The 25,151-nt window shown below is 40.6% G+C and overlaps 1 protein-coding gene across 2 annotated transcripts in view; it reads left to right on the top strand.

The window, feature by feature from the left end:
• The window catches only part of dlgap1b (discs, large (Drosophila) homolog-associated protein 1b), a 93,733-nt gene that overhangs the window by 50,819 nt on the left and 17,763 nt on the right, over positions 1–25,151 (top strand). For both annotated transcript variants that reach the window (XM_085418877.1, XM_085418878.1), the window contains exons 4-6: positions 1,770–1,984; positions 8,706–8,883; positions 11,095–11,350. In XM_085418877.1, the coding sequence (XP_085275003.1) occupies positions 1,770–1,984; positions 8,706–8,883; positions 11,095–11,350 (649 nt within the window). The remainder of the gene's footprint in view (positions 1–1,769; positions 1,985–8,705; positions 8,884–11,094; positions 11,351–25,151) is intronic.

The raw sequence follows: 25,151 nt of genomic DNA, 5'->3' as shown, positions 1-25,151 counted from the left end.
CATTTTCATGCATTGAGCTGAGCTGCAAATTTAGGCCCGAGGAAAGAAATGGAGAGACAAGCCGGAGAGAATAGACGAAAGCATGTGTATGTGTGTGCGGGGTTTTTTGGGCGGGGGGGGGGGGGCAAATAAGGGCAACAGAAGAGTGCATGAATGGAGAAAGTAAAAGGCAGAATGCGAGAGTAGGAAAACATAAAAGACAAAGTTCTGTATGGCCATGCATTTTAACATCCTGAAAAACGGAATGAGCAGATCAAGGAAGGATGTTGTCACTGCAGTGTGGCAACAACTCTTCTAGCCTAAAAGAGCCATTGCTTTTTCTCCAGAGAGCGAGACGGAAGGGAAAAGTGGCTTTCAAGGAGAGCAGCCTGACAAGTTAGTCTCCAGACACTTTTTGAATGCTTAAAACAAAAAGACATGCTATTTGCATCACCTAGTGGGATGGGATTTTGTAATCCGGTGTTTGATGTTCACACACTCACTTAATTGACCCTTTTCATGAAACATTCAGAGGTTACATCCACAGACTGCATATTAAAATGGGGATGATGTCATCAACTGGTTTCTGAAGTTTTGGCTGACAGGGTAGTAAGTTAACGTCTAACACTAGCACACCTGGTTATCAAGCAGGGGTCATGAATTGCAGTCTGCTAATTAGTTAATAGTAGTAAAAGAATTTGAGTAATCAAAACAGAAGCACAAACTTCTGGGATGGGCTCTACCTCATAGCATGCAATAAATCTGCATTAAAAATGCTCAGAAGACCAAATCCAAAAGGGTGGGTTATAAAAAGTCATCCTTACCTCATCGGTTGTAAAGAGTAACACTGGCTACAGAGACCATAAATAGTTTTTTGAGTATGCTGTTCGTTTAAGAGCTGAAGATGACTCGCTTTTGGATCCAGCCTCAAGTGGCCGTTAGAAGAACTGCAGTTTTGCCACTTCAGAGTTGGTGTCCTTTTTCCAACCCAGAGGGAGCGGCCTACACCATCCTCCATACTCTTATGTTCCATCAAAAAGCTGATTAAAGCAAAATGAATACCCTTTTTTTATTTCAATTCATCTTTTTCACCCTGTCTTAGAATAATTCACTTTTGACGTCCCCATCCAAACCACTGTTGCTGAGATGTTAACACAGTCTGTAGTTACCCCTGACATCAAGGTCAGCTTGGTTTCCTAGCTACACACGAGTCTGTTGAATGATCCTTGTGAACTTTTTTCTCGCTCTGTTTCTCATTTCTTTCACTTCAGAGCTGGTGCCCTAACAGCCACTCACCTTAGCACTGCTGAACAAAACCCCCTTTGTTTCCCCCACCCTCTCTCTTTCCATGTCTGCTGTCTTTGACTCCCTCTCTTTTAGATTAGGGCTAGAAGATAGCTTTACCTCCTTTTATTTTTACCTTCGTTAGTGTCTGTGAAAAGGTAGGAGTGCGCACAGAAGCTGAGGTACTGCAACATTTTGTCAAAACAATTAATTCCCTGCATTTGATATGCAGCATGCATCACAGGACAGACAAAAGAAGGCAACTGGCACTGGCAGGCTTATGGTATGATCAAGGCAGACTTTGCATTGATACTGTTACTACTGAATCTTTTCAGGTATAAAGTTCAGTGCAGACAACTGAGAAAATATTGGGTTTGGGGTTTTTTTTGGGTTTTTTTTTTGAGTCTGCTCACGATTCATGTTTAAGTATGTCTGCAGGGGCCCTGAAGTGCAGAGGGTGACATGTATATAATACCTCTTTACCTAATCTCACCTCATCTCTACAGGTGCCTCAGGATGAGTGGAGCAATTTCTCTCCGCTGGGGAAAGATGACGAGATTCCATGCCGGCGGATGCGCAGTGGCAGCTATATCAAGGCCATGGCTGAGGAGGACAGCGGCGACTCGGACTGCAGCCCCAAACCCTCGCCCAAGGTCCAGGCACGACGAGCCAGCTACCTGAAGGCCACGCAGCCGTCTCTCACAGAGATGACTACGCTCAAGTGAGTGTGTACCAGGGCGCAAATTATTACTTGAAATTACTCGTTGTAAAGATTTGGATTTTTCTTAATTAAATAAATCTAAAAGGTAAGAAAAATGCCAGGCGTGAACTAAAGCTGTTTACACAAGAACACAGAGTTGCCCTTTCTTTAATGTAGCATGCAAAAGATTTAAAAAAAAAGAAAAGAAAGTTGGCTCATCTGAAGCAGCAGCTGTGAGTGGTTTTGTGTTTTGACTGTTTGTTGTTAATCTGTGGGAAAAGATCTTGATTACATTTCTGTCCTGGGTTTGCGCCCTAATAGACTAATCATTTTTCCCCTGTTTGTAACTTTAGATCTAACTCTGTATTATAAATGAGCATATGCTACTGAATAAAATGTGTTAAGTGTGCCGAAAGCCTGGAGTCACTCTGCACAGTGTCAGTGAAGCAGATTGGAGAGATGAAGGGAATGAGAGTGAAAGAGAAAAGTCAACAAACAACTGAGATGGAGGCAGTCAGTGTTAGTCAGCGTACTCCCAGCAGCAGTTTGGCTTATGTGTAAGTTCCTGGCTCTTGGTGATCACAGATTAATTACCTTTTCTGTGTTTACAACAATAAAGACATGCCTCTATTTTCATAGCTGGCATACAAATACACAAACACACTGAACTGAGAGCGACTGAGCCCTGATTTAAAATCCACAATGCCAGCTCACCTACTGAAATCTCTTTAAAGAAGCAAGCGCTGTGTTCTTCAGAAATGCATTGAGTTGAGAACATCATCAGCTATTTCTCTCTCCCTTTCTTTTGAAGCAATTCTTTTCGAATGATCTGAGGTTAAAAGCTGAGCTTCATTATTTGAAGAGTTTCAAGCTGTTGTTTCTTGTTATATAGGGCATTCTCTGCTCTGCAATCTATTTTTTCACAGCATAAAGTATTCAGCAGTAACAGAGTCCATCAAGATTTTTATTTATTTATATTTTATCTAGTCCACACTGTCAAGCCCAATGGCAGAACTTAATCTCTTTGCAAACAAGTGGAACATTCAATTTTTGGAACTTCAAATTGATTGAAATTGTTTTCATTTTAATTTCATACCACTTTTGTACTTTTTGGCCAGCATTCCTATAATATTAAAACACTGTGCTAATGTTCATGGTAAGGAAGCATGGTGGGAGGTCATCAATTACATTTTGCTGTCCAACCCTTCTTGGCATAATTGTGAACACGCATACACAGATTTGCTCTGCAGTGTGGGAGTTTTATCTGACACTTTAGTGTAGTCGCTTTAATTTTTCCTCCAAGTGCAGTGGTGTAGGTTATCTGTTGGCTTATTTACAACCTGTCTGATTGTCTCTGACAGCTCGTGTTTTTTGCTTCCCCAGCTCCACTGTAGCAATGTCATCCTGTTTCCTGTTACTTCTGGGAGTACCAGTTATCGTAATATCACAGAATTAAGGACCGAAAACGTAAAAACCTGAGTTCTAATATACCAGAAATTGCCTTTTTAATCCATTGTTCTGTTGTGTACAGTCAGTCAGTGAGTCTAAGGTTGTACATATCATTTCATCATTAAAAAATAAATCTAATATTGACAGGTTTTTAAATTAGAATAATGTGACCGCAGATGAACAGTAAATCACGTTACACATTATTCATTATTTAATCAAAACTAAACCAATATATGGTCCTGTGGAAAACTAAGTGCACCTCAATTGCTTGTAGTCTTTAGCAGCAATAACTTGGAGTAACTTGAGGTAATGACTTTCTGCGTGACTATCAGTCTCTTCTATTATTCTAACGTTGCTTCACTTCATGGAGCTTTGTGGATTTACAATTGGATTTAGCACTTAAAATCCCATCACAATATTTCAGTTAGAGGCCTAAACTTTGAATATTTTCTTTTTCTGCCATTCTGTTGTAGATTTGCTGATGTGCTTCTGATCATTGTCCTGTTGCATAATGCATTTTTGGCCAAGCTTTAGCTGTTGGACAGCTGTCGGCCTCACCTTTTATATAGTTGATATTTTGGATTTTGGTATCCAAAGATATTTGTGGTCAGCGCAGTTGGTGCACATTCCTGTGGCTTTAAATCAATCCCAAATCATCACCTACTCTACCACCGCTCTTCATAGCTGCTATGAGTTGTTCGTGCTGAGATGCTGTGAGCATTATGGCTTAACATCTTTTGGTCTTGTCTGCCCAAATAACATTGTACCCAACATTTTGTTGTTAGTTAAGATGTAAATGTAAGCTAGTCTGCCTTGTTTTTTTTTCTGGTAACCCTTCCAAACAAGCCACACTTGTTCAGTCTTTTTCCAATTGTACTGTCGCCCTAACTTTAACATTTAACATGCTAACTGAGGCCTGTAGCGTCTGAGTTTTTTATTTTAGTTTCTCTGTACTTTGCACGGCCTGAGCTCTCGGTGAATTTCCACTCCTCAGAAGATTGGTAACTGTCTTGAATCTTTCTCACTGTAGAATAATGGACTTTAAATTGTTTGGAAATGGCCTTATAACCCTTTCCAGACTGATGGGCAGCAACTATTGCTTCTGTAAGCTCATCACTGATGTCTTGCCTCCTTGACAGTGTGCTAACACACCTGAATGCCCCAGACAAGCTGCCAAAACCTGCGCTTTTATGGAGGTGCTCACACTTGCCTACAATCAGTTAAAGTGCATTTGATTAGCAACATGTGGCTGATGCTTTCCCTCTTAATTCCAATAGGAGTGTGCTTGGCTTTTCACACACTTTTTCTGCATTATCACTTTAGTTTTTATGAAATAAATAATGAAAGGATGTAATTGCTGTTGCTGTTTTTTGATGGTGTCCTTTCTTTATACCACCACACTGTATAACAACACATGATCTGACCGTTGGAGATATCTTACGTCATACTGCACTGAAACAGTTAAAGAACTGAGGACAGTCTGATGGCGCTGCACGAGGCTGTGACTGATTAGCTGTGTAATATACAGAGATGAGAAGAACACCAGTGGGTGCTCCGTCATTGTTACTGGTTTCACACACACACACACACACACACACACACACACACACACACACACACACACACACACACACCCTTACGTAAGTGCAAGTGGCACAGCTTGGGGCCTACTAATGACTTGAATTTGGCCCCGGGAACGCCATCATCATCTGATGGAACCCGATGGAACAAACCAAACTGCAGTGCTGCACATTGGAGATAGAGAATGAGGCGGGAGCAGCTGACATCTTGTTTTCACATGGTGCTTTTGGGAGCTGGCACAAGTCTGTTACACTCCGCAATGATTTAATAATCAGCCTTGTTGTTCCATATGTTTTCGAGCTCATTCTGTGGCCATTGTGTCCTTGACTAGCTGGGAATTGCTCCTAAGAAGTTGTGAAATTTGCTAATTCTCGTCCAATTGCAACCTCCTCCTTTATTAAAACACAAGGCATGCAGATAAAGAGTGTATATGAATGGTTGGGATTATTTCTGACAGACAACAACAAGCTCAGGAGAAATTACATCCTTTCCTGTTTCGCTCAGTCACAAATTCCAAGCTTTCTTTTTGCCATAAACATTTATTTGTGGCCTAGATTTTATCATGTTTACTGTGTGTCTCTAAGACACACCCTTCCATCCCTCCAACCACCGTGTTTAGGCTCTTTATTTAGATATACTAAGAGGGGAAAGCAAGGGAAGGATGAAAGCGGAGAAGGTAAAAGCAGTTAGACTAAGAAATCTTGTCACGCGGAGAGGCAGGGGGAACTGGTTGAGGAAAAAAAACATTTGAAGCAAAATGCAAAAAAAGACATGATGTGAAGATGAAAAACAGAAAAGAAGAATTATGTAGAATTATGAGAAAAGAACGAGAAATGTGGAGGTAATCGGCAGACGACAGACAGATTCCTGATGTAATGTCTTCATTTATGTCACTTGTTTCATAGTGGAACAGCTTGCAATATGCTAAACTCCCCCCAATCCTTAACTGGTCCTGATTACTGGCTGGGTCTGCAATTTAAGTGGCCACAATAGACATCATTGGTTCTATAATCAGCCCCACAGGGAAATCAAGAGGAGATGTGGATAGAAAAATGATGTGGGTAGATTCTTCCTTGACTTGATTCCTCTGTGAATCACCCACAGCCAAAGACACAAGGTGGCTGATACGAATGAGTCACACCAGTTTCGCTTTCTTGGTTTTAGAATATGTACCGTTTCAATTCTATAATGAAGTGAACCATTGCAGTACTGTAGGCAGTGCTGCATGGGGAAGTATAGTTATAGGTACAGTGGAACATAGACAGGAGTACAAACTTTATATTTACTCTGTGTAACATTTATTGAATTGTTTTGTCACATTTTAATTAATTGAATTACACAGACTGGTCTGAAATTTTGGGAAAGAGATCAAAATTAAAGGCCTGAAAAGTCTCTTCAGAAGCAACAGAGGTTGTGTATGTTGGTGTTGAAGGTTAAATTGCCTGACTGTAACATGGGAGATTGTTTTTCTCCTGTAAACTACAGGCTATGATCTTTTAACCATTGCCAAAGTTTAGACTTTTCCTTTTCCTTAAAAATATCTAAAATTAATCAAATAACCACCATAATGCTTGATTAGGAAACTGATTGATTTGAAAGTTGGAGTTCTGATAGTAGTGGCAGTATCAGGTGTTCATGTGGAGTGCATGGGTTGTTTAATTTGATAGTTATTCGAATATCTCCGATGTTGTGCCTGGAATCTGCCTGCTTTCTGGTCACGGCTCCTAATGCATCTGTTACCACTGGAAACACTTTGGACTTACACATCTGCTCCAGTTGTTTTTTTCAGTCCCTGGTACTTGTTGCTGTCTGCTGGGATTAGCACATCTATCACAACTCTGGTCTTCTGCTCCTTGGAAACCACCACTATGCTGATTTAGCAGCTACTGCTTGTCTGTACCACAGGACTTTAGCTCTGTTGTTCTCAACCACCTTTCGTGGCATCTCCCATCAGGGCTTGGGGATTCCTAGTCCATGTGTATATTTTCCTGTACACTATCCCAGCCTCTTGGTTGGGCCTGTTAGTCTATGCTGTCCCAGCTTGGCTCTTAGATCCTGCTACTATGAGTTGGATAGTCTCTTGGGTGCTTTTATACACTCTGCAACTTGGATTCTGTCAGTTTCAGTAGACTCCTGCTTCTATGGACCTGGTGCTCAAGGCTTGTGCTGTTTTTTTAACCTGGCCTTTTGTAGCTATTGGAAGGATTTCTTTATGTCAGCCAGTTCCTCTATCTGTCGATGGTACATCCCAAGGATGGACTTGGTTGTCCGTGATAGTTGCTGTTTAATTGACTCTGTCTATGAGTTCTCTGTTCGGTTCTGAGATCACCCATTACCACTATATGTTACTCCCAGGCATGATATAGTTTGTTTGAGTTTGTTTTCTCAATCAAACTCATTTAGCTTTAATAATACTTAAGATATAATAAAACATGACATTTGGCTCAAAAAACTATTTGGTGATTCAGATACACCAGATTCCTCTTTTCCTGTCATCTGGTGGAAAAAATGATTTTCCTTAAAAATACAGTGGAACTATTAGAAAACATTGATGGAAGACCTCAAAATGATCAATTGTGTTGATCAAACAAAGCAGCAGCATGACTAACTCATGAATTTTTCTGTGTCTGTGGAGTATCTTCTAGTATATTATTCTCAATATTAAAGAGCCAGGAGGACGGTCAGGCTAAATGGAGACATGTTTTAAAATTAATAACTGTCCATTCGGCACACTTATTCTTATCTCAGTAGTTTATCTGTTCTTCCACTTCACCTCACCTTTCCAATCTTCCATCCAAGAATGAGTAATCTAGTTTGCTTTGCTGTGGTAACCGCGCACTATTTTAAGGCAGAAATGCATAATTAAAGCTGACCTGACATGAAGGCAGAGACTAAGAGTTGTATAAGCAAAGTACCTATATGCGGATGGTCTTATATGTGTGTGGAATAAGAGAGGCTACAAAAAGACGTGGCTTTATATATAAATTTGAGAATTTATATATAATCTGTGATGTATTCTTTCCTCACTTGGTTTAGTAGATCGCCATGTTCCTCAAGAATGAAGTGAGTCTGCTTTTTAGGTTTTATTTGCTGTGATTAATTCGTTCTTTAACTTGCATCCAATTGCTATTTAACCTAAACAGCAAGCACCCTTTTTTGCGGGTACGCAAATGCACACGTGCACATAGACGTGAAGCATGCTAAGCAATCAGGCTGAAAGCAGGTGACAATTAATGAGACATCTATTCATACCTTTCATACAGGATGTGTATCAAATATATTTCTGTGTTTTTATGTCACAGTCTCTAAATTAAGTATACCTCACAGGCATACAGAAACAGACGTTCATATCTCTATATACAAGAGTTCTCATGATTAAGCGTTTTAGAAAGTGCTTACAAGGAGCTTCAAGGACAAACTATCTAAGCTACTGTGAGCGGTTCTCAACAGAACTACGCTGTTTGATTAGATAATGGTGTGTCCTGAAGCAATTGTGGATTGATCCATATCTTTCGGTTCACACACTTCCAAGTACTTGAAATTGCCTTCTCTTGCATTCTTTTCATCGCCCCCTCTTTACCTCTGCTCTTTTTCTGCCTTTATCATCCTTGGTTTTTCACCTTTTTACTAATCTCTTGCTTTTCCTGTTTTTACTTTTTTTTGTTTGTTTTTTACCCCTTCCTTTTTTCTTTCTTTCCCTCCCTTATGGCAGGATTTCCACAGAGCACTCACCCAAACTGCAGATCCGGAGTCACAGCTATCTGCGGGCGGTGAGTGAGGTTTCCATCAATAGGAGTCTGGACAGCTTGGACCCAGCAGGGCTGCTGGCTTCGCCTAAATTCCGCTCCCGAAACGAGAGCTACATGAGAGCAATGAGCACCATCAGCCAGGTTGGTGGCACTCTGGCTCCCATGCCTGTTTTTTGTTAGCCTCTACGGCCCTCGTACCTCTACTGTTACATCCGATAAGGCTGTGCAGTGGGAGGAAATCCCATCGGTAGCCATTCTAAGACCTAAATTAGCAATCAGGTCACCATCCGGCAAATTATGAAAAAAATATAAAAAAAACCCCAATCTCCTAATTAGTGTGTACGTGTGCATGCTGTTTTCTGGAGCTCAGATGATACCGATATTTTCAGATTGGCTAATTAAACAGGAGGGGATGCAGACCTCCCTCAGTTCCCTCTTTTGCCATAATACGCTCTTTCTGCATCAGCATATTTTGCGAACCAAAATGACAAGCTTAAGCTGTTCTACGTTATTGAACATACTGAAGAATTGGCCAGGAAACAAGACACACACTAGCCTGGTGGAGGTCTGTTAATGTATTGCCAGCTACAAAATAAGATGTTAGTCATTTGGGATTTTGAGCAGTGCTTGATACATTGCATTATTTGTAATGACAGGGGAACTTAGTTTATCTTTTTGCCTGGGGTAATGGGAATATGTACTCCCCTCTAAAGCCCAGGGGCAACAGTTTGCCTCACCATCTGAATGATGGACCCCTGAGACATCCCTTCAAGTCCTGGCATGGAGCAGGCCAAGAAGAGAATGTCACACTGGACCTGGCATCAACAAAAAGAATAAAGGTGCTGCTTAGGTTCTCTATTTCACTGTTTGCATCTAGTGTCAGCTGGTGTCAATAGACTGACTCAAGGTCCACAAACCTTCCTGATTCCCAACTCTACAAATGTGCACTTACACCTCTGACTCTACACTCTGCTTACCAAGTCCTGCTTCTTTCATTTGTGTCACTCCCTGTGAAGATATCCTGGGAACTATCCTATTATCTGCCCTCACATAACCCAGTCTGTCCCACACACCCATCTTGCAAGTCTGTCGCAAGTTTTCTGAGTTGTGTTTGCTTTAGAGCCAGTTTTGAAGCTGCACTAGCTAATGATGTAGGTGTAATTAGATGTCCTTGAGTCACATTTCAAATCCCAGTAGTCTTAGCTTTGACACTTCCCATTCTCACCTTTAATAACACGCGTAGTATTTCACTGTGTTGTATGGCCCTTTGAAGTTTTATCCTACAGGGATTCTTCCCCCTCTGCACCCCTTGGATAGTCTTTTATTTTTCTCCAATGTATTTCTATTTTAAGTGGGCTATATGTAAATTCCTATAAATGGCTTAAAGCTTCATAAGACGGCGTGGAGGTAAAAGCAGTGACAAAAATGAATTGCTGTACTCTGCACTGACATGGAAATTCTGTGATTTGATGTGCTAAAAAAAAGCTTGAATAGTGTATGATGCATTACCAAAAGGCACAGAGTTGTAGAACATAATTCACTGCAAGCAAATATTTCGATGGCTGGATTTCAGTCAAAAGATTTGAAAGATGTTTTGTTAAAAGTACTTTTGCGGTTTTTATTATTTCTCCTTGGCAGAGATGCATTTATACAAAACAAAAATATTTTTTTTCTCTTTTCTTTTGACCAAATGTGGTGAATCTGCCTGCCATAAATTATGGGGCGATCGTGGCTCAAGAGTTGGGAGTTCGCCTTGTAATCGGAAGGTTGCCGGTTCGAGCCCCGGCTTGGACAGTCTCGGTTGTTGTGTCCTTGGGCAAGACACTTCACCCGTTGCCTACTGGTGGTGGTCAGAGGGCCCGGTGGCGCCAGTGTCCGGCAGCCTCGCCTCTGTCAGTGCTCCCCAGGGTGGCTGTGGCTACAATGTAGCTTGCCATCACCAGTGTGTGAATGTGTGTGTGAATGGGTGGATGACTGGATATGTAAAGCGCTTTGGGGTCCTTAGGGACTAGTAAAGCGCTATATAAATACAGGCCATTTACCATGGGTAACGCTGAAACCCCAATGTTATGTTGCAGCACCCAATTTGCACTTTAACTGTGTTTGTATATAAAACTCCTGCCTGGTGAAGCTTTGAGCAGTAGAGTAGTACAGTAACAACAATTCTTGCAGCACTAAAAGATGTTTCTCTGGCTTTTGCTTCTGTAACATATTGTCCATTCACCTTTCTCTTACACTGTGCTGGTACGCACCTGTGCATTGTTATTTTTCAAGGTGTTCTCTTTTTCCTCTGTGTGGATGTTTGTGTGCACATACTGTATGTATGTCTGTCTGTTTTTCCCTCCTCCACAGGTGAGCGAGGTGGAGGTGAATGGGCAGATCGAGGCGGTGTGTGAGTCAGTGTTCAGTGAGATGGAGTCACAAGCAGTGGATGCCCTAGACCTGCCCATGCCTGGGTGTTTCCGTATGCGGAGCCACAGCTACGTGCGTGCCATCGAGAAAGGCTGCTCACAGGAAGAGGAAGAGGGGAGCGTCACAGCGGGAAGCAGGAGGACCAACTCACCCCCACGCACCACCACCACTGTTAGAACCATCCAGAGCAGCACAGGTGGGTGGGAACATGTGCTTAAAGCATGCATACTCATGTGCTGATGACTGAGTGAACATACATAACCTATTATAAATTCATATGAGTTTAGAAAGTATATTTTATGGATGCACTCTGATTTCTGAAAGAATATCTTAATACTGCACTTTACTTGCTTACTTCACTGGAATGTTTATCCATAAACATGCAATACACACATGATTGATGGTCATCAAGTCAAATCTTCTCCTTTCTTTCCCTCTTCTGCAGAAACCCAGTCTTGGTTATTTCCATAAAAAAGAGCTGACTCGGTTAGCCAGCTGCAGACTAGTTTCACTTTGCAAACACAGACCCTCTATATTATTATCCATCTGACCCAGTTTTCTTCTCTGATACAATAAGATGAATGCCGGACTGTTTTTTTTCTCGCATAAGAGCTTATTTGAGCTGTAAAGCTCACTGACTGCTGGATCTTATTTTAGCCCTCTTGTGTGCCTCATGGTCTGGAGTGCTTAGTTTTCCAGCATTACTGCATGCAGTATTGATGCTGAGTGGTGCTGGCATCCAGCACTGGGTGCTTCTATGCTTCCCGCTGCAAATCCAAACGTCATTCCCTTACACGGTGCACGTTGAGTCACCATAGCCTGACGCACATTGGTGTTCGCTTTCATTATTATTTAATTATGCCAATTAAAAGACAGCCTCTCCCCAAACCAGGTTGACAAAGGTTACAGCCAGCTAATTAAACACATTAACTGCAAATTGGAAGAATTGCAAAACTTGTTCAGTGAATTAAAAGGGCTTACTACTGACTCTGAGCAAACATTTATTTAAGGCTCTTTAAAAACTGCTCCAACTGACGTCTTTGCAGACTATCATTTCCTGCTCCAGTTAGTGAAATTAGACAAAATATGAATTTGCACCCCACTGTTTCTATCATTATATATCAAAGAAGAGGCCAAGTTAGGAATGCAATTAAAGGCAATGGAGGATTCATTTGATTGTTCTGTTGTTTGGTAGTACTTATTGATCTATAAAACGGAGAGAGTGATAAGAGGAAGACATTCAAAGCTCCCTCCTCGGAGGAAGGAAGAGATAATGAAGATCATCTATCAGGTGAAGTGTTGTAGGGACTAAAATGGGGTTTTCATCCTAGACAGCTGCTACACGTGGTACAGGAAGTCTCTATTTCTCTGGCTGTCTCACACATGGCTTGCAGGGCTCGCTCTTGATCTGTAACACAAAGGCAACACCTTTAAACATTTGTCAGGTGACTGGTGACTAAGCAGAGATTTCTTTGCTGTAGCACATATTTTAGAAGCGGTTGCCTCATAGCTGTTGACATTTTAATGAACATCCTTGTGATGCCTTAGTTGGACAGATGATGGACAGATATTTTATTTTTTGGAATTTCAAAGATGAGATAATAGCCCGGTGTATGGTACTGATGAGGCAACATAACACAACTCCTTCCAGTTGACGGCAATATTCTGTCTCGGGTTTGTGTCGTACTTTGTCGACCTCTTGTTACCCTTGACCCTAATTTCCCACCGACCTCCTGGTATCTCAAAATCAGTTGCAACTAAGATTTAAGCACACAACATGGGACATTAGAACAGTGATATATTACAAGGTGATGTGGAAAGCATTTAACTGTGATTGGTACTAAAGGTAGGGGATTGCTTCAGATTACTGTCACAACTATACTACTGTACACTTCGTCACCTCAGATTTTCACCACAAATTCATCAGTCACTGTAATTAATTATCTCAACCTCTCCTTTATCTCCCACTGGGGCGAGACCGCGATTAAGAGTAAAAGAAGAGATGGAGACTGGAGAGAGGAGAGAGGAGGGAAAAGTCTCTATGTGTCTGCATTTTGAATGGATGACTTTTTTAATGTGATCATCTGGTTAAAGTTAGGTAGGAGTTGTTCTCCTAATGCAGTGTGTAAAGTACAGGGATGGCAGATGGTTTCGAACCACTGAAACAACACCCTCCACATCTTAACACTCCTTAAAAACCCGATAATCAGATTTTACAGAGGCTACGAAGATTTCTGTTTTTGTTCCCAACTATTGAAGGATATTATAAATTTCTTTCTAACTGCTGTTTTTGGAAATGAACTGGAAATCTCAACATTTTAGTCATTTCAGTAAATTACTGGCAAATAAGCACAGGGGGGGATATGGTGCTGTTTGGGATTAGAAACAATCAAAAGGCTAGAATGTGTTTCAGCCGTCAAAGGCAGCATGTGCGGTAGCTGTAAACATTGCCTCCTGTCCATATTAATGTAGGTAACATGTGCACATAATGGGGATTTGCTGTAAAATTATTGTAGGCTAGCATTTTACAGCACTCAGTACTCAAAGTACCCTTTACCCACGGGAAAATACAGCAAACAATATGCATTTTATAATTTCATATTCATAACAGACATTTGACATTTGCAGTCTCTCGCTCTCTCTCTCAGCTCTCACATAGTAGGCTATAAAGAACATATAACTGTCGGCACGGTGACATCCTCCTAAGCAAACATTCACAGCTTTTACAGTTTAGTTTATTTCTGTTGTTTCACGATGTGAACACACGCACATTAATACATTTCACAGGAAATCGTCTGGGAGCCCAAAGCGAGAAATGAAGACGTTGTTGTGGTGAATATTGCATGATGTTTCTGAAGGCTGGTTCAAGCACCGGTTCCAGAAAAACAGCCCGCACTTATGGTTTTCAGCTCCCACTTGTCCCCACGGCAAAAAGCCAAAATATCACACACACACGCACAGACACACAGCAGGCAAGAGACCTATCAGCTTCCGCTCATGCTTCTCTCCGGTTTGCCCACTGCACTGCTCCAGCCCATTATTATTGATGATCTTTTTAATCCCGAGGAAGGAGACCGAAGTAAAGGGTCATCCTTTGATCTCTTCTCTTTGAACGTGAAGTAGCTGTGGCTGCTGTTGCCTGCGTCCGTGCCCGCTTAAACTGGCACATACACGCACACACACGTTAACCTGCAAACTCACTAACGCAGACATACTGCTATTGCCTCGAACAGACACGTTGGCCAAGACATCAGGTCCTTTGGATCGGTTTAACAAAATCTGGAGCAGATCCTCTTTCTAAAGCTTCGGAAAATCCATAGCAATCGGTTAATGTGAGGATTTTACTGCCTTTAAGCCCTGGCTCCTTCACCCCCACGTCATCTCCAGTTAACATATTCATCACCTCCTCACCCCTGCTTTGTCTTGTCCTCCCTTGCCTTCTTGCTCAACAGCTCGAGCCGCTTCCTTTATACCAGCGAAGCTAGGTGTGTGGGAGAATCAACCTGTTGTGGCACTTCTTCAGGAAGAATAAATGACCTTGTATTAGAAACCGTATACATGCATATCTTAAGTCTGGGAATTTTGCCATAGCTTCTTATAGTTTCTCTTTCTCTCCCCCTTGTTTCCCATGCTTGCTGACCTACTGTCATTTATCCAACCTCACATTTCCCAGCGTCTATTTTTCAGAGGTGCCAAAGGATTTGGTTTAAAAAAAAAGAAAAGAAAAAGGTATTCACGCCCTAGCTTCATGTAATCAGTTATAGGACAATATTTGATTTAATGGCTGTGAATTTTTTACAGCCCCTACCAGAGGCATTGTGCTGAATAAAGCATTCCTTAAGGCATGCTTGTGTTCCATATTGCCAATGGTCTTGCAAACACTCAAGGGAAAACAACCTCTTTGTTTAGTTCTCTTATGCAGCTTCTAGCATACTTTTTCTATCTGCTTGCACTGCACAAGAGCAATTAAAAAAAATTAATACTAATAAAATACTTGTCATAAATAACTGTAGTTTAGATTGGCCGCTTTTGTTAAAAAATGTTTTAGTGTAAGTAAAAGACAAAAGAATAATTAAACATGCAAATTAATATAAAGGTTTAGTTGCTAAACCTTTATATTAAGAACGGCTGAGTTGCTTTATGTGCTGCATTTAAAAAAAAAGGAAAACATAAACTGAGAAAGGATTAAGAATTTTCTCATTTGATTAGGTTTGTTCTTAATTACTTCTCTACCACTTTCTAACGACCTTTGCACACTAAATGTGGTCTTGCTGGGAGTAAGTGTAGGCTAACTTCTTGTAACCAGATCAAATATCTAATAGATTCTGCTAAGAAAACCTCTGTAAATTTGGTATTTGCACCAAAAGTCAATAGGGGATCTCATAAAAAGCACAGTATAAATGACAGGGAATCTTATTTCCTGTAAGAAAAGGTTTAATGCTTGAGGAAATATGCTTATTGGTTTTATTTTTATTTTTTTAATCTTATTAATAAGCATAGCTTAATTAAAAACATAATTTTTGCATCAGTAGTAAATATTTGTAATTTCCAAATATCTAATACCAATGGGTATGAGGGATTTCTGGGAGATTAGAATATAATAACATCTGCGCTCTTACTGTAGTGGCAGTTAATCACAGTAGGAGTTAGTGGAAAGGTGTCACCAGAGGCAATGACAGAAACCTTGTTGGTTTTGGTATTTCCTATTAGTTACAGACAGCAGCATTTTCCCACATTTGGTTTTCTATGTTTAAAAACACTCAACATACTGGTCTGAGTGTGGAACACTAAACTTACTGCGATGTTTTCGGGCTTTGCTCTGTTGAAATCACTAGCCCTGCATGTGTATTCCAAACTCTGCCTTACAGTAGAGAACTGCAGGCTGAGATAAATCCTGTACAACACTGCCCCCAGGGGCTCAGTGAAACACAGCACCACACCTCTGCTCTTTCTTCCTTCAGAAGCTCCGTGAGTGGGCGGATGAAAAACTACAAGACAGCTTGACCCAATTAAAAACAATCACTGGCTTTTTTCCAGGAGCTCTGTTCTGGGAGAGCTTGTGCGAATAAATATCTCTAGATGTGCTAAATATATATGGCTGGGATACAGACCGCTGAAGTCTGGCCGAATCAAGATCAAGCCAAGCATTGGGCCAGATTTCCCCTCACACCTCCACCAGCCCACGCAAATATCCCAGAGCAAGGCACAATTTTGTGTGTCATATGTCAGGGTGACTCATATGCTATAAAAGGGAAGAAAAATGCCACTTTAGGCTCTCTCTCTGTGTCCTCCTATGTTTTGCTTTTTCTCTCTCTCAAGGTGCGTTTAAGGAGGAGTACAGGTGAAAGGCCTTTGTGGCAGCATTAAGTTTGACAGATCCATCAGTCGCATGAATAATGACCACAGAGTAGGTTTTCTCAGCTTCAGGCTGCGGTAGTCAGTTACTGTAGATTTGGCCATCTGCTTGCCGGTTGTGTCCGTTGATGAGTGATGAGATCAGAGCAAGGTCAGGACTGAAAATGTAGGGCAATCAACTTATTTTTTATTGTGTCGTTGCCATGTATTCTGACTGGTGGCCAATTCTGCAAGTTCATTTTCAATATAAAATGAAAGGGATTAGATACAGACAGATGTTGGGGAGAAAAAAAGATTGTATTTTATATAATCTGCATACAAGAAGATTAAAACTTCAACAATCCCACAACCCCCATAGGAACTGTGTGCAATAACAAAGGCTAACCCTCCAATAAAATTGCTGCCACTTGGGTTTAAGAACAGCTTAGTGCAAAGGGACACTTTCTTATTATTAAACCACAAGGTGGCAGTCATCACACTGAGTTTATGAATCACATCCTCTGTTTGGCTATTTTTGTGCTTTCAAGTTTTCACATTAAAGGAACTCCAGTTGTATATGTAGGGATGTCAGTGGTGTTGCTTTCAAATTTGGTTGTCAAAAGAAGTTCTCAACTTTTGGCACACCATCTCACCTGAGGATAGCTAGAATGGGAAGACTTCTAATTGGCTTCCAGTAGGAGCATGACTATATTGTCTGGCTATTGTACATATTCTAAGTATTTCCACATTTTAAGGGATCTCCTGTGGTTTAGGGATTAAATCTCCAAACATATGACTATTTTAAAAAGAAGAAAAAAGGGAAGTGTAACTGGATAAAAGATAACTGTTTTAAAAAATGCAACAGTTGTTTTCTGAAGGCCTTTCAATGTTTTTATTTGGACATGGGCTGATTTTTCACTCATTTTTGGTTTATTCCTCGTACCTGACCATTTTCAGAGGAATGCTTTATGTGTGTTTGTATGCTATGCCCTTAACACTGAACTATGAACCATTTAAGCATAAAATAGGCAACTAACTCAAGGACTGAATCAGTGCTGTGTGTGCACATAACAGACAACCCATTTTAAACTGTATATCTAGGACGTTTGTTACTAGTAGCCCGTCACAGTAACACAGTTTGACAGATTTAAAATAGTTTGGGGTTTGTTTGTTTTTTGCTTTTTTAAGGGGTAGGGTGAGCTATTAGTCAGACGCGTGGCATATCTTGGCATGGTATGCAGTGCGTCCTTAGAAATTTTGAGGGAAGTGGAGAAGTGGAGAACAAAAGAAGAATAGGCAGGTCTAAAAACGAATTAGAAACCCAGTGGTGGGGGCAGGATGCATCAAAAATGTGACAGAGGACCTGACAGATGCATCTGGCCCTTCAGTTTATGCAGCTACTGTCTCAAAAGCGTCTGATTGGCAATGGCTTAATTTTTCAGCATGGCAGTGATCCAAACACAGTGCCAAGGCAGTAAAAGCATACCTGAATAGAAAAACAGACAATGGGACGCTATCAGTCACAGGGACATCGACATTACTGAAGTAGTGTGGGGTTTGAATGTCCTTCAAGAAGCCTGGAGAACTATTCCTGAAAACTACTTAAAGAGATGAGAAGAAAGCTTGCCTAAGAGAGTTCAGACTGTGTTGAAGAACAAAAGTGGTCACACCAAACATTGACTTTAAAGCAAATTGGAATTGTACAAACTCTTTTTTGCCTCATGTTGTACTTTCTTTAAGTTAGTAAAACTATATCCAGTTTTCCTAGCAAAATATAAAAAGATGAGTGGCTCGATACTTTATGCACAGTTGTCGTACAGATAAGTTATGCGACATATGTACAAGTTAAAAATGAAGCAACAGTGGTGCCAATTTAGGATTTAAAACGCGATACGTATTTGAATATCTCAGTAAATCCCTGAGCAACAGGGGCATTTATGAAGAGAGAGGGGGGATTTTTATTAGCGTACAGTTTTCACTGTGACCGTACGCGGGACTGTCCCACCCTTGAATGACTTATTAAGTTTGCTTGCACGGGGCGGAGGGGGCGAAATCAAGGCGCGTCTACATCCTGACAGAAGATCCAATATCGTCAGAGTGAAAGAGGAAAACCGGGAGAGAAGATTAATCTCAGCACAGTTCTGCCGATTGACCCTTCACATGCCGTTACTTCAGTGTTTGTACAGCGCGCTGGTGGCCATGTGTGACTACTGGATACACCTTTGTGAGTACAAACTGTTGTTGTGTTTGCCTGTGGTTTGCGAGCGAGGTGAGACCGAAGGCGAGCTGCTGCAAGAAGCGGGGAAGATGAGCGATGGCACCTTCAAAATAAAAGCATGTGCAGCGAAATGTGAACCCGTAACGCGCTGAAATTGTGTTAGACTATTTGAATAATTCGGGTAAAGATATTTAAAGGGTCGAAGTGGTGTCCACAGTAGAAATAATGCACGTAAAACCTACCGGTCACATACAGGAAGTTATACTTTTTCATTTTAAAGTGCGTCAGTGGCGTTTTACTGTGAAGGTCCAGAGCGGAAATTTTATTGTGACACTCTTTACACTGAGATCATCCGTGCCCATCCCGTTCTTTCTGCTTATTCATGCTTCTAATGAAATGACTTAAAAAACAAACAAACAATAAAATATAACGATGACCAAAGTGCTTCATTTAATGTTAATGGAGAATAAAATTAAGTGATGCAATTTTAATAATAATTTTAAGAAAGTACATTCTTACCTTCCGTGGTATTTTTAAACCTTATAAAATCAACTGAAATCTAAAAGTTTTAACAGTTTCTGCTGAGTCATCTGTGTAAAATGCTGTTAAATTAACTTTCAGGCCCTCTGCAGCTACTTTCCCTCCAAACTGAACTCCATTTGAACATCTCCCCTGTGAGATTAGCCACGAGTTACATGCCTTCAGCCTCCGCTCATAAAAGCCCAGAAATGTTGATCGTGTTCCAGCTCCTGGTTTATTTTGGTATATGTCTGATTGGGCTGGGTGGGGGGCTGGGAACAGGTGTGGCCTGAATGGCGCAGAGTAAGCCCTGGCACAGCATCACAACACAGTCATCTGCAAGGTCTAGTTATTTAGGTCAGACCAGGGGCGATTCTAAGTTCACATTTTTAGGGGGGGCTCAACTCCCGATCTTAATGAGATGCATGCAGTGCTTTGTAGTTAATATTAATGGAATATGCTGTTTGCAAATGTAATCAGCCCTTTTCACATTTGCAAACCTCAATTCAATTGGATACACATTAAAATGTATCCCTCAAAGGCAACCTAATTAGTTATGACCTATTGTAGTGTCTTTCAGTAAATCAGAGTGAAAATCAGAAATTTCAATATAATGCACTGGTTTTAGGGTGGAGCCTTTAGCTATAAAACTCAAGGCAAAGTCCCAGTCGATAAAGAAGTTTAATAAGTGTTTGTTGTAGAAACATGCACAACATTATATCTCGATCACATAGAGGCAGTTCACCAAATCATCAAGCACTTAAAGTAGCATTATTCAGTACAGACATAGGAAAATCAACCTGCCACTCCACAGACATGTACACGAAGCAAACTGGTAATAGAGTTGTTTTATATTAAAGTTCATGAATTCATACAAAGCCTCCCTTTATTATGCAGTCTCAGCACAGAGTGTCATGTACCCCTATTTCACAAGTGGAGAATAGATTTGTAGTCCATCACATCAGTGTAGTGGCATTCTTTTAACTTGTTGTCACCTGGATCTGGAGCTGTGCTGTAAACAAACACAGAAGCCTAATTCTACCAGAACAGGAACAAACATTTTTAACACCAGCTCCTGGGCTAGGACACCGCAATGTCACTGCATCATCACAACAGCTTGAACTTTGGCTATATTTCAGTTAAAGCGTGTTTTGAATCTGCATCACTGATTTGTGGCATGAGATTATCTCTGCATCCTTTTTCTGACGCAGCAACAAAAGTTATTATTAGGCTATTAATGACAAACCTGCATCAGAAGCAGCAAAACCTCTGTGTGAGCACACTGTAATATCATGATATCAACAACACTGGACATAAAGTCTGTTTGCACTCAGTTTTTAATAGACATGTTAGGAAAATATAATAAATGAAGATAATCCCAGAAAATAACACTAAAATACGCTGTTATTACTTCTATTAATATAGTTATTTTTAGGGGTGCTCAGGAGTTCATGACAGACTTCTGTGCGTGCAAGTGAGCATCCAGAGGGCATAGGAGAACCATGCTGAGCCCCACAGTGAGGAATATCACTGGTGCTACTTACCAGTCCAAGGCCTCGGAGGATAGATGGAGGGCTGCTAAGTCCCCACTGCTTGACAGATGAGCAGTCTGTGGCCCCATGTTTCTTTCCAACCATCTGTGTTTGAGTGAGTCATGCACAGGGTTGCCAGCTATGCTGCCTGCCTGCTCACCTACCATCTTTCACCGTTCTATTTTCAGATGGGGCTCAGTGTCCCTCCTGAGCACAACATGCTCTGGACACATGCACATGTACATTACACACATGGCTCCAGTGATTCAACTAGGCCATGGTCATGTGAGATTATGTTGCTATCATGTAAGTGAAAGAGGGCATCCTGAATATAAGCTAATGAGAATTCTCCTGCTGACATATTATAATCAATAAAGGCCTTCATCACAGGAACACCAGATTATCAGGTCATAAATAACTCAAGAGTTAGTAAAGGCTAATATTTATTTATATATTAAGCTTGGATGTGACAGTTATTCTGCCACTTTAGTTTTAATCAACACCTCTGCTACACTCTTCTTGATTTTATTTCTTATCTCAAATATTGCTTTTTTCTCTCATTCTGTACGGTTTGTGCAAACTTTACCCAAAGGGATCATTTCTATCCATCAGTTTTATTCAGTCAATTGTTCCAAGTCTTCAGCAGTAACTCAAAATTTGCCCAGAAAACTATTTTCTCTTGGGAAATGTTTCACCACTATAAGTTTTTAAATGGTAGTTCTTCAAATGTTTTGCCATTCAAACTGATGCAGTGTGATACAAGTTTATTGTTCCCATAAATTAAGTGAACTTTAAACAGCAGAGTTACAGGATAATGCTTCTCTTCCACATTTTCTTGTTTTTATCAGCTCCTCTACAGCTCACTGTAATACCATGTGTTTTATGCTGGATATCTCTTGGAGAATAGGCACAATACTTTATTGCTTCAAGCTGTATGTTCAAAGCTGCTGCTGCAGATTTGTTGGTTGCACATCTATGATGGGAATCTCCCATTAAAGATTAAGATGAGCTTCGAGGTTTGACGTGTTGTGTGTTTAGAGATGCTCTTCTGCATTCCTTGGTTGTTTGAGTTATTGTTACCTTCCTATCAGCTTGAAGCAGTCTGTCCATTCTCCTCTGACATAAACAAGACCACTCTGTAAATCGTCTGGCACCAGCAACCATGCCACAATCTAAATCCCTTAAATTACCTTTCTGTCCCATTCTGACTCTCAGTTTGAACTTAAGCAGTTTTTGTTGAGCATGTCTACAAGCCTGAGTTGCTGCTATGTGATTCGCTGATTAGAAATTTTTGTTAATGAACAGTTGAACAGGTGTACCTAACAAAGTGGCCAGTGAGTCTCTTGTTCTATTTTATGAGTTTGGGAGAGTTAGGAGTGGTTTAGTGTATTGGATACAAAGCTGCCTCAGGTGTGTGCATCTGTGTGACTAACAGATTCAGTCACGCTTTCTTTTTTTCTCTCTATCTCCTTTTTTACCTTTCAATTCAGTCCTCAGAGAAGCTATTATTAGTCCGCACTGAGTTTGGGTTAGAGACTTAATGAGGGGTTGCATGATGAATGTGTACACTCAAGGAAAATTAAAAAGTAGAAGCTATGACCTCACTAAATATTTACTGAGTCATTCACCTGCAGCATTTGTTTAGTAGAGCAACTGACATGTCTTTGGATGCGATGTGCCAGAATTAACCTTCACTTTTAGGTGTTCTTGCTGAGGTTTTCTTAACTCGCTTTCAACTTTTCCCCTTTCATCAGCCTGCTGATTCCTCAGCACTGTGGTTAAAGTTAATTCCAGATTTCTGGTAATCCACTCGAAGAGCTGAAATGAGACTAAAGAACAAAGATAAAGAGGTCAGGTGAAAATGTTGTTAATTAAAACAGCTAAGCACTAAGCCATGAAGCTCTATTGGAGCTCTGCAGAGCTGCATGTTTTCACCCATGTTTTATCATTTAAAAAAAATCTCCAATTATTTGGAAAAAGTTGAAAATGCTGCACAAGATAATTTTTACTCTGGTATCTGCTATTTACAACTCTTTGCGTTACAGAAGATGTTTATACCTCTCTGATTTATGATGCAGTATTTAATAATGAATGTGTATTAGTTAGTGAAGCAGGCTTTTTGGTGCCTTTTTGAACATCAGCATTCAAAACTATGTTTTTTTCTTATTACTCACATTATTCCAGTTTCAAATAAACAGGAAAAAAACTGCAACTCATCTTCTGTATCTTTGAACTGGAACATTAAACAAGTAAAGTCAAAGTCTTGCACACCATCTACTTTCAAGATTTAGTAAAATTATGTCTCGCAAATGGCAAATTTTTAAAAACTGTGAACTTTCTACCATGACTTAGCTTTTTATAGAAATAAACAAAATATATGAGCACATGGCAAGATATTTTGCATAAAACAGGCTAATACGTTTATGCTAATTATTTTAATGTAATTTCTCTGAAATGTAATTTATATATGAAGCTGATATGTAGATGATATTAAATAAAAATTGATTTTTGTTTATTTTTATCTTACTTGTAAACAGAAAAACAACACAGGGCAGTGTTTCTAATGAAATGATCATTCTTTCAGTCCTAGCTGGTCACCACTAGAGGGAGCTGAATTCCTACTCATAGAATAATTCCTTTTGGTGTTTTACCACAACAGTAGGTTGTGTATGTGAGGCAAGTCATAAGTTCTCCTCTCAGATTACTATCAGATATTATTTTTGGTGGAGTTTCTGCCTCATCAATGCTACCGGTGTGTTTTTCTGTGTGTGTAACATACACAGGGACTGGGAGAGAGGAATTAGTCATCAATAAGAGTTGCTGTACCCCTGAGTGATGACTGACATTCATGCTATCCTTGATGTATATATGCCTCCAAGACACTGACATCAAACAGTGTTTGCTGAGGACGCTGTACAGGAATGCACCTTTGAGCTCCATCAATCCTCCGAACCATTCCTGTTCCTCGGTAACGCACAAACACATATAGTATTCTCTGAATCCTGCTCTGGCTGTTAATTATAGGGATAGATAAAGCCCTGTGTTAGCAACCTACGCCTCTGTATGTGAACTACACCTGTGTGTCAGTGGATCAAAGGTGCCATCCTCTAAGGTGGAATTATTATTCAAAGAGGGATGTAAATTAAACAGTACTCTGGTGTCATCTGTCTCTGATTCTCTCTTCTGCACTCTCTCTCTCTCTCTCACACACACGCACACACACACACACCTGCATAATGCTGTCATTCTACTTGCTTTGATGGTTCGAGTAGGTGTGTTTGACAGGAAACAAGGGCTGGGTCAAGGCATGTAGTGACACACTAGCACAGGCGCAGCACACATGTGGAATAAAAAGGAGAAAGACGCCATTCTCAGTTGCGGTTGGCAGCTGTAACTCGATGGGGTTTTTTTTGAGCATCGGGGTGTGTGTACGCATGCGACGGTGTCAAAGTGTTTGTGTGTGGCTTCTCCATTTGCAGCTGCAGGATCAAGCCCAAACTGGGAGCTCAATGTGGGTAAACTGTGATTTGGCTATCTCTCTTCCTGGAGAAGATAAATCCTAGCCATGCTGGTGTGTCAGCCGCTCAGTAATTACTTCATCCTGTCACGACTGTCTGAGAATGCAAGCCAGTGGGAACTTGCACTGTCGCTCTTTCACTGACTTGAGTGGAAAACACTGAGCATCTCTTTCACAGTGACAGCTTAAGAGTGTTAGTCACAAGATAAATAAATCCAGAGGAATTAAATTTAGTTCAAAAGTTTTACATCTGTGGATCTGCTTTTCTAGCTTTTCCAGCTCTGTTTTAAATGTATCATCGATGTGCTGGACCGTATACCTTCCTTCCTAATTTTTTATCCATCAGATGTCTAAAAGAAAATTCAATTTGAAGGAAATCCGGCTCTTGTGATCCTGATGTAGCAAAGTAAAGACATGCAATATGAAATCTTTCACTAGATGTCATCATAGTTTCACCTGCTTTGAAGTGTTTTGCCAGTTCAATTTGGCAATCTGGACCAACTTATAAGTGTTGTCCCATATAATGCACAACCTAAGGTCTGATGCAATGTGATCGTAAGTAACCTTTGATTAAAAGTTGGATCTGCAGGCCCTTTGCTATAACAAAGCATCAATCAGGTTTAATTATTATGTGTTTCCATGACCTGAATCATCAGTGATTTCCTGCCTCGACATGCTCTGGGGCAGAATAAAAGTGAATAGGATAAATCTGCAGGACTTAAAGCTTTTTAGGTGGCTGCTGGGTGTCTATATTTACTTACGACTTAATTGGTCCCTGCTTGTTACGGCTTGGAATGCTTTGATTATAGCCGTTTAAGGAGGAAGAGTGGTGCTTTTGACACAGGAAACACAAGCAAAGAGAATGTCATTCATTCCT

The sequence above is a fragment of the Rhamphochromis longiceps genome, linkage group LG9 (genome assembly GCF_057381845.1).
Source record: "Rhamphochromis longiceps isolate RC_006_pf linkage group LG9, R_longiceps_female_GT1.1, whole genome shotgun sequence".
Classification (NCBI taxonomy): domain Eukaryota; kingdom Metazoa; phylum Chordata; class Actinopteri; order Cichliformes; family Cichlidae; genus Rhamphochromis; species Rhamphochromis longiceps.
This window is presented reverse-complemented; position numbering and strand designations above follow the sequence as displayed.